An 11,011-nucleotide genomic window follows, 5' to 3' on the forward strand; every position below is an offset into this window, starting at 1 on the left:
TAGGACGCCGGTCTCCATTCAGTCGCTGCGACGCAGTGAACGCCCTGCGGCGAAGCCACGCGAGGCGGACTCCACCAAGCAGGCTCAATGCGTGCTCATGCAGAAGCTAGGAGTGGTAGCTAGCTCGCCCAGCGTCGACTCTGAGACGGTGCGCAAGAACAAATCTACCTTCCGGGAACCGTTGTCGGCCTCCACGCAGGAGGCGTTGCAGCTTCTTTTCGGTGGGGAATTTGACCCGTTGGCCATGAACTTAGATATGATCGGGATGGACGAGGTTTGAGGTGTTTCCTTCTTTTAGTCGTAAAATTGTATCTTGTGTAATCACAACCACGTGCGAGTAGCGTGAGAGGTGTGGGCTGTAGGTTTCGGTAATCTTTGGATTATTGTAACTTGACAGTTTTGTAACAAAACTTTCTACTCCTGCTTAATGAAAAACGTGCTAAGGCACGATCTCGAAAAAAAATAATCCATGTATGTGTCCAAAAAGATTACCAAACACAAGGATTAGGTCATCATTACCTAGTCAAAATGTGTGGGAGGTGTGCTTAGGGGCAGCTCCACAACATATTGGTTTTCCACAACTAAAAAACGGATCACATGGAACCCAAATGACAGATTGTCGTGGTTGCTTCTGCTCATTTTTTTAGGTTCAGCCGGTTTTTGCTCACCTCTAGCAGAATGAGACCGCAGTATTTGTGAAAAAGGACGTATATATCACAACCAGTCAACAACCGTGGGACCAACGGCAAGTACAGGAATTTCCACACGCCATGACAGGACCACCAAACTTAAATTGAATTGACAGCCCACCAAAGCCACAACGCGCATTTGTTTGTTAGACAAATTATTATTTTGAACAGAGCCAAGATTCCGCCTGCATAAATAAAGCTAGGTTAGCATATTTGCAGAGTACGCTGCAGTACTCTGCTGCTGCTTTCCAAAGTCCAATGATGTTCTCCAAGAGCTTGGCCTTTGCCATTCCGTTCCTGCTCCCACTTGTCCTCGCCACCATCACCGACGAGGAGTTCGTGTTCAATGGATTCAGTGATTCTTCCGGCTGGGACCTCCAAGGTTCGGCTGTAATGCTGAAAAATGGTATCCTCAGCCTCGGCACCACCAACGCCGGTATAGTCCAACCCAAGAGCCATGCTTTCTATCCTTCTCCGTTCCAGATGCGTAACCTCACCGACAGCTCTATCTTCTCCTTCTCCGCCACCTTCGCCTTCTCTATACTTCCTTCCGATTGTGACGAATCGCCAAACAGCCTATACAGATACAGTAATACAGACGACGGAATTACCTTTGTCATCGCCCCAAACACCAGCTTCACCAATGTAACCAGTTATGGCTCCTTCGGTCTTCTTGACCCCAACAACAATGGCAAATTGTCAAATCACCTGGTCTCCATTGAGCTAGATATCAGATACAACAGAGAGTTTGGTGACATAGATGACAACCATGTTGGCATCAACATTAACAGCTTGAATTCTTCAGTATCCTCTCCAGCAGGCTACTACACGGATGATACAGTCTCTGATTTGCACCCACTGCGGCTGTCCAGTGGCAAGGAGATGCAAGTATGGATAGATTATGACCAAAGGCTTATGCAACTCAACGTCAGTCTGGCTCCTATCCCAGAACCAAAGCCCAAGCACTCTTTGCTATCTCACACTATTGATCTTTCGCAAGTGCTGCTAGATTACATGTATGTCGGCTTCTCATCATCGTCCTGGGATAGTTATAGTGGTTTCATTCTCGGCTGCAGCTTCAAGATGAACGGAGAACCTGCGTCACTTGACTACTCCAAGTTGCCGAGAGTAAATACAACCCAACCTGTTACCTCCAGATGTCGGCCTGCGTCTCAGCCTATTAATGTGCTGTCAATTTCAATAATTGCTTTTTCTACCTTTGTTTTTCTTGGTTCAGCTGGGACCCTAATACTGCTTGTGCCCATCATCCTAGTTGTGAGAAGATGCTACAGGTACCGGGAGATCCGTGAGGACTGGGAGCTCGAGTTCGGACCCCACCGGTTCTCATACAAGGACCTATTCCATGCAACAGATGGCTTTAAGGACAAGCAGTTGCTTGGGACAGGGGGATTTGGGAAGGTATACAAAGGACTGCTTCAATTATCAAAGCAGGAGGTTGCAGTGAAGGTCATGTCCCACGACTCCAAGCAAGGGATGAAAGAGTTTGTTGCAGAGGTTGTAAGTATGGGCCGCCTTAGGCATCGTAACCTTGTGCAGTTACTTGGGTATTGCCGTCGCAAAGGTGAATTGTTGCTGGTCTACGAGTACATGCCAAATGGTAGCCTTGATAAGCACTTGTACAACCTCGACCCGGAGAAGCCTTCCTCGGGTTGGGCTCTTAGGTTCGAGATCATCAAGGGTGTGGCATCAGGGCTCTTTTACCTGCATGAGGAATGGGAGCAGGTTGTCATACACCGGGATGTCAAGGCAAGCAACGTGCTTCTTGATGGTGAGATGAACGGACGACTAGGTGACTTTGGCCTAGCTAGGTTGCACGACCATGGAGTTGAGGCACATACAACATGTGTTGCAGGAACTAGGGGCTACATATCACCCGAATTAGCAAGGCTTGGAAAGGCCACAAAAGCAACTGATGTGTTCGCGTTCGGCTCGTTCATCCTGGAGGTTGCCTGTGGTAGGCGACCGGTCGGGGTGAATTCCCATGGTGAACCTCAACTCCTGGTGGATTTCGTGCTGAAGTTTTGGCAGCGCGATCTGATTGTTTGCATGATGGATCCTAGGTTGGGAGAAGAATATGTGATGGAGGAGGCAAAGTTGGTGCTGAAGCTTGGGCTTCTTTGCTCACACCCGTCCCCAGTCAACAGGCCAAGCATGAGGCTTGTCATGCAGTATTTATGTGGTGACACTCCATTCCCGGAGATGCCAGATGCTTATCTGAACATCAGGAGCATGAGTGAGCTGCACGACAATGAAATTGCCTCTGGTGAATACGATCTCCAGTATACCTCAGTCCAGACCAGTATAAGCAGTCTCTCAGGAGGGAGATGAAATCATCGATAAAATAATGTATGATGTGCTTGTCATGGAGTAGGATAAGTTATTTGGAAGAGTGTAGAACGGCTTGCTTCATATATACCTGTACTCTGTACTGTCTTTATGAATGCCAATGTCAATGACTCCTCCCTTCTTTCAGCTACCAGTGTGGTTAAACTGCAAGAGTACACTCCCAACATTTTGTCCAGGTAGCTGTACCATTACAAGACGCACTGTTGCATCCACGTTATTGCTCAAACACCAAATCAACACTTTCTCAAAAAAATACAAGTACTAGGGATACAATTGTAGAGGACTGGAATGGTGGGAGCAGGGGATTGAGATAGGAAGAATCAGAGCATGGGGAGGCCGCAACGTGGGAGAAGAGAACCCAGGCTGATGACTTTGTTCCGTTCGTTGATGCCCTACTGCAGCTGTGACTCTACATTCTAATGTAATCCATACTTCACATTTGGGCATGGGTCTACAGGTAGCCCATTGGTTCAGGCTGGAAGCACAGTCCTTTGGGCCCAAACATGTTCATTGCATGCACACAACATAGTCTATCGTTCTTCATTGCCATCCTAACGCTTAACTTAATTCCACAATTAGGATTATCCATGGTAAGGCTTTCGGTAAAAGATCCAAGCAAATTAATGATACTTTCGGTCTACAGTTGTAGAGGTACACCATAAGTTCATGACAAGTAAATACTCAGGGACACTGACTGATTGGAGAAAAAAAAATTGGCAATCTCATGCTTCATACAGATTCACCACAGATGTTGCCAATATAAAGGTTTTGCATGCCTAGCTCCTAGTTAGCAATGAGAATTGTGAAGCAAAGCTACATATATAATCCACTCCTCCAAGATAGTAAGTTACTAACAGAAACAGCTAATCCACAGTAGAACACAAAGTACAAAACACAGCTATACACTCATTATAAGCCTCAATACAAAAGTAAGATAATAATTTAGCTGACTCTCAAAGAAAAATAGTAATTTAGCAGCGTAGGATGTTCTTACATTGTCATCATGAAGCTCAAAGTAGCCCCACCACAGGCGCCCATCCCTTGCTTCATGTAAACCCAGTATCCACAACCCTGCACTAGAGAATAGAGAGGAAAACTGAATCCAACAGCAACCGATGAAGTGAAATTAACACTATCACAAAGCATAATTTTCTGAAAACACAAATTGATCCTTTTCCAGAAAATGTGCAGCTCAAAATTAAAGTTAGCCAGTGAGGGAAGTTTCATGAACCAACAGCACAACATATAGTTGTTTCACTCCTTCTGGCTAGCATTGAGCATTGTGATGTAAAGGTACAGAACCCTTTTATCCAATTTTTACTAGATATAGCATCTAAAGAACAGAAATCTCCATTTCCATATAAGGTGTGACATGAAGTTTGTGCTAACGCCTTAAATCAGGACTTAGCAATGATTTGAGATTATCATGCAGAAGCACCCTCCTGGACTTCACAAGTTTACATGTAAATCTCTGTGTTGCGAAATCCCAAGGTTTACAACAGCGATTTACTGGATCCGTACAACCAAATACTACTGCAAACTAGAACTAGAAGGCTCAATCCTATCTATAATCAGAAACTCCAGTAGAGAGAAAAACGAACTAGACAGCTAGTTAGGCAAAGATCTAGTCACCGGGAGGAAGCAACTGCAATCGAGACCAAGCAGACGACGGAGGAGTCGGGGTCGTCGCCGCCGCCGCCGCCGAGTCGAATGGCTTAGCCGCAGTAACTGCTCGGCTCAACGCCAGCCCCGGCGCCGCCTCCTAGGGCCCTCGTAGAGTGCATTTCAGAGCCGGAGGAGCCACCTTGTATTGAGCCGTGAGGCGGTGACCGGCCAGCGTTGCCAGCGACGGCGCTCGGGCGGCGACGGCGCGATGCAGAGTATGCGGTCGGCGGCGAGCGCTGGAAGCCCATATGAAAAGTTTTTTTTTAAAGCAGCCCATTTTCTATTTGAGGAACTTTTAGAGCAGGCCAGATGGGCCTAGTAGCTCATGTTCTCTTCGGCTTACAATGGCCCAGCTTAGAAGCAGCACTTGACCATAGCAGTACCTCTCTGTACACAAATGAAATGAAGGCGTGTCTACAGTCTTCCAAACTTTACAATTGACCGACAATTAGTTGAATTACAGTCATGTTCGATATATAAAAGTTGCACCAATCAAAATAATTGAAATAAAGGAGGCCATAGAACCAAGTTGTGAAAGGCAACAGCCAATAAAAAAAGTACTCTCTCCGTTTAAATTATAAGACGTTTTAACTTTTCTAAATTCATAGCAATTTGCTATGCAACTAGACATATTTTATGTCTAAATATATGATAAAAACTACAAATCTAGAAAAACCAAAATATCTTGTAATTTAAGAAAGGAAGTATAATACTCCGTGGTTCTTGATGATGATGAGACACACACACACAACAACAACAACAAAAAAAAAAAGAGAAGGCGGACATTACTCGACAAATAATTATTGGGCCTCCTCGTTTGCGCTTGAAGGCAGACGTTTGGGCTGCTGCCGCCGCCAGCCGATCGAACAGACCCATCTAGTTAGTTGACCAAACCCCAAAAATTTAAGCGTATCAGTCCATCAGGAAAGCATATCATCAGGATTAGTCACTGTCTCCCTGGGCCCCAAGCGAAATCGACAGCAGGACGGCGGCGTCAACGGGCAACCATCAATCCTCTTAGGTAAGCCAATGCAAGCAGTAACACAGTAAGCACGGCATCGACGGCGGCATCTCCACAAGATTGTGATTTGACTGCATATATATCTGCTCCTACTGCAGAGCTGGAGAAAGAGAAGGCCCGGCCCCCTCTTTCACGGTCAGTGAAATATATGCAAAAGGGACCTCGCACCCAGTCATGCACGTCCGAGCTTCCAAAGCATACCGGCCGGTTAATTTTTTAAGGCGCCTCTTGTAGGTATCACTCGAGGTATGATTGTGAAACTTCAGTGTAGCTAGTACGTTTGACTGCGTCTAGTCTAGGCTAGTCTTGTGAAAACTACCGATGCAAAGAATATTGCCTCCGCGATCTTAGGATTATATTATGTATGTTCAAGCATACCGGCCGGTTAATTCTCACACGAGACATGGAAAAAAAAAGATATTGTCGGTGCGGGACCCACAGGATACCCCGCAAGAAAGAGAGATGATCTAGTCTAATTAGGATTCTCCCCATATAATCTTAGTAGTAGTATTATTCTGTAATCCTACTAAGAACTCTCATCGTAAACCGACTAGGATTCTAACCTCCTGCCTATATAAAGGAGGGCATGGTTTATAGAGACAGGAAGAACTTTTGTAGCAACACAACAACACTTTACAATCAATCCAACGCAAAGGCTAACACCGACTGGACGTAGGGCTATTACTCGATCAAAGATCGAGGGTCCGAACCAGGATAAATCGACTGTCTCTTGTGTTTACCGTCGAGTTCTGTATACGCTGAAGCCCGAACATACTGCCCCGAGGACCCCATGGCAGGCTATCGATGGTCAAACATTGACAGCTGGCGCGCCAGGTAGGAGCTTTCGGCGAATTTGCATCCGAGAGCTCGATGGACCTCGACAGCATGATCTTCTCGACGGGATCAACTTTCATCTTCGGCTCATAGATCTACGAGGCGGACGACAATGGCAAGCTCCAAAGCCGTCTCCTCGAAGATTCGAATCACCATGAAGACTATTCTATTTCGACGACTACGACAGATCAAATCACCGGAAGATTCGCGCAGCTCATGATGTTCGATTCAACTCAGGTTTCGCGGCTTTGCGCTTCCGACTCGAACTCAGGCTCCGCATCCGAGATAGAGTCTTATCCGAGTTCTTTCGGGAAGCCGAGTTCTTTTCCGATGGGGCTTAAGAACGCGGCCCTAGCCTATCAAGAATATAACTCGGAGTACACGCAGAATCTTTTCAAGAAGCCAGATCCTTTTCCGTTCGGACTCCACAACATGGCAACATCTTATCAGACACGGCCCAAAGGATTCCTCGACCCGATGCTTAGAATGCCACTGAAGGGAGCTCAGAAAGGTCTCGTACTAACTATAACATCTCAAGACTGCATCGTCCATTGGCCGGGCTTTGTTCCTGAGGATAGCAGTACCCGACTGGTCGACACGATGACAACGGCAATTCTACCCTACCAAGAAGGAGACTCGATCTGCGACCTTGAGGCCTCTACTAAAGTTATCAGCAACTCCGACAGTGTGGAAACTAATGACAATAACAGAACAGTTCACACACGGGAAGTACTCATGGTTCACCGTCCTCGATCACCATTGGTCCCCCCAGAAACGCCCGATGTCAGGTCATCGGATGAATCAGAATCCAACATATCACCCTTTGCCCAGGGCTACGATGGCGAGACTGAGAATCAGAAACAAGCCAGAGAAAGAAAAAACAAGTTGAAGCAAGGACGTCAACATCGTGCTAGGCAGCGCAAGGAAGCTTGGATCAGATATGAATCAGAATTGGCCGAGTACGATAGAAGAAAATCACAACGAGAAGTCGAAGGAAGACGCACGGCAAATACACCCTACGATAAGATCCGAGAAGCATTAGAAGAACTCGGAGCGACCTCACATCCCAGTGAAAAACAAGAACAGCTCCGGGATTTTCTTCGGTCAGCAGCCCTGAGGACACACAAAGAAAGGACCCACTCAAGACTACCCGCCAGATCAACGACCCATAGGCAAGAAGATCAAAATCAAAGAAAGTCTACTTTCGAGAGACTTAGACCAAGTGGAAGTCATAACAGAGAAAGTAGAAGGGACCATAGTCAGAGCCACCGAGTTGAACAACCAAGAAAGACCAGAAGCAGGGCGCCTGCCTAGACAGCCTCACAGGATTACTCTCATCAAAACAACAGTTGGCCAGAAGGAGGTGCCGAATCGGAATTCAAAGAAGCCGGAATGCATGATAGATTCCCCTGTTTTGCAAACAGACTTGCATCAATACGACTACCTTACAAGTTCAAACCGTCCAACCACTCTAAATATGATGGTAAGACTGAACCAAGGCAGTGGCTCAGGATATACTCGCAATCGATTGAACTAGCCGGAGAAGACGACGATATCAAGACCCTATTCTTTCCCATGGCCCTGGAAACCATGCCTCTCCAATGGTTCGACAAATTGAATCCAGGATCAATCAAAAATTGGGAGGACTTGCAAAGAGCTTTCTATGAAAATTTCGCAGGTATCATTACACACCCAATCACCCACGCAGAGTTAAAAGGACTCAAGCAGAAGGGAGCTGAAAGTCTCATAGATTACTATCGATGATTCAGCGAACTATGAGCTCAAGTACATGACATCACCGAACGAGAAGTAATTGAAGCTTTCTCTCACGGAATCATGGCTAGGTGGCAATTTCAAGACTTCTGCAAAGAAAATCCGAGAAACAATGAAGAATTCAGACGAACAGTAGAAAAGATGATTACTGCAGAAGAGAAGACACGAGAAAGGTTCCCGGATAGAAGCAACCGAGACAACCCAGAAAAGCAAAATCATCGAAATAGCAGACATCAGGAAAGAAAACGTGGACCAGACAACATCGTGGCAACGGCTGACAAATCAAGGAAGTTTTCCAAACCCAGAAGATATGATAACATCGAAAACATACGTTGCCCATTGCACCCTGATGGGAAGCACACCATCGGAAATTGCTACACCTTCAATGATCGATACACAAGAAAAGATAGTAAGGAGAACACTAAAGAAGACAATCAGAAAAAAGATGAGAACAACCACGAAGACAAGGGATTCCAAAAATTCCAGAAGCAAACATCAAGAAAAATTAGCACTACGAACTATCATGGCAGCAGAACCGGCTACTCCAAGATATCTCAATTGGTCACAATATCCGATCCAATTTTCAAGAGAAGACCAATGAACTAGCGTATAAAACACAGGCCATTACCCACTGGTTCTAGATCCAACTATTGCCGGTATGGCTGTCACCAAGGTACTCATCGACGGGGGAGCCGGACTCAACATCATCTTTTTAGAAATGCTAAGGAAGATGGGACTACAACTCGCCGAGATGATTACACCAACAAGTACACCTTTTATGGCATAGTACCCGGCAAGGCAGCCATGCCACTTGGACAAATTACTCTACTAGTTACTTTTGGAGGTTGCGGACTTTGATTCATCATACCATGCAATCCTCGGGCGCCCAGCGCTAGCAAAATTCATGGCAATACCGCAATATCCGTACCTACTGCTTAAGATGCCAGGACCTAACAGTGTCCTTTCTCTTCGAAGTGATTTGAAGCGTGCTTTTGACTGCGATGTTCAGGCAATCCAAATTGTAGCCAAAGCACAAGACGACAATGGTAGAAAAGAAATAGCCACTATTGCCACAGAAATAAGCCAAGAAGAACTAGAGATACCGGCTAAAAAGCCCAGTGTCCTCGCACCGCCAAAAGAAGCCGACGTCAAGCGAATCGACCTGGGCACTGGCGATCCCTCCAAAACAGCAACCATCAGCGCCCACCTCTCGGCAAAATAGGAACTCACGCTCACCAACTTTCTTCGGAACAACAGAGATATCTTCGCTTGGAAGCCGACCGACATGCCAGGTGTCCCAAGAGCGTTGGCTGAGCACAGAATTGATATCAATGAAGGCTCCAAGCCTGTAAAGCAACGGCTACGACGATTCTCACCTGACAAGAAGGTAGCGATTAAAAAAGAAATCACAAAGCTAATGACAGCCGGATTCATTAGAGAGATCATCCAGATTGGCTAGCAAACCTAGTTCTAGTATAGAAAAAGAATACGGACGAGTGGCGTATGTGTGTCGACTACACAGATCTCAACAAACACTGCCCGAAAGATCCATTCGGGCCACCACGCATTGATCAGATAGTTGATTTAACAGCAGGATCTGCCCTATTATCCTTTCTTGATTGCTATTCAGGATATCACCAGATCGCATTAAAAGAACAAGACCAGAGCAAGACATCTTTCATCACTCCGTTCGACGCCTACTGCTACAAGACCATGTCGTTTGGACTCAAGAATGCTGGAGCCACTTACCAAAGAGCTATCTAGACGTGCCTTGGAGATCAGATCAACGAAAACATAGAAGCATACGTGGATGACGTGGTTGTAAAAACAAAGAACCCGGATATCCTGATTGAAGACTTAAAACAAACCTTCGAGAACCTAAAAAGGTGGAGGTGGAAATTGAACCCAAACAAGTGTGTATTCAGAGTTCCTTCAGGACAACTACTCGGATTCTTGGTCAGTCATCGCGGAATCAAAGCAAGCGCCAAGCAAATTCGAGCCATAACAGAGATGGGCCCTCCTCGAAGCGTCAAAGACGTGCAAAAACTAACAGGCTGCATGGCGGCACTCAATCATTTCATTTCAAGACTCGGTGAAAAAGGGTTATCTTTCTTTAAACTACTAAAGAAGATAGACAAGTTCGAGTGGATGGAAGAAGCCAATGAAGCTTTCAAGAAACTTAAGGCATACCTCACCTCCTCACCAGTTCTCACACCTCCAAAGAAAGACGAAGACATGATGTTGTACATTACGGCAACTTCTACTATAGTCAGCACGGTGATCGTAGTAGAAAGAGAAGAAGAAGGGCGCGTGTATAAAGTACAATGCCTAGTATACTACATCAGCGAAGTACTGTCAGAATCAAAAATCCAGTACCCGCATGTGCAAAAACTACTCTATGCCCTACTGATCACTTCATGCAAGCTTCGCCACTATTTTGAAAGCCACAAGATTACCGTGGTGACAGATTTCCCACTCGAAGACATCTTACACAACAGAGATGCAACAGGGTGCATATCTAAGTGGGCGGTTGAACTCGGTGCTCTCAACATCGATTTCACCCCACGGAAAGCAATTAAATCTCAAGCCCTTGCCGATTTTGTTGCTGAGTGGACAGAGATTCAACAACCTATGTCAAATACAATCCTTAACCACTAGAAGA

At 45.8% G+C, this 11,011-nt stretch overlaps 1 protein-coding gene across 1 annotated transcript; it reads left to right on the top strand.

Annotated features, from left to right (window-relative positions):
* The first annotated feature begins 911 nt into the window (after nucleotides 1-911).
* On the top strand, nucleotides 912-3,556 carry LOC136541410 (L-type lectin-domain containing receptor kinase SIT2-like). Its single transcript, XM_066533257.1, has one exon. The coding sequence runs from the start codon at nucleotides 948-950 to the stop codon at nucleotides 3,036-3,038; it is 2,091 nt and encodes a 696-aa protein (XP_066389354.1). The 5' UTR covers nucleotides 912-947; the 3' UTR covers nucleotides 3,039-3,556.
* The last annotated feature ends 7,455 nt before the right edge of the window (nucleotides 3,557-11,011 follow it).

Source organism: Miscanthus floridulus, chromosome 3 (assembly GCF_019320115.1).
Source record: "Miscanthus floridulus cultivar M001 chromosome 3, ASM1932011v1, whole genome shotgun sequence".
NCBI classification, from domain to species: domain Eukaryota; kingdom Viridiplantae; phylum Streptophyta; class Magnoliopsida; order Poales; family Poaceae; genus Miscanthus; species Miscanthus floridulus.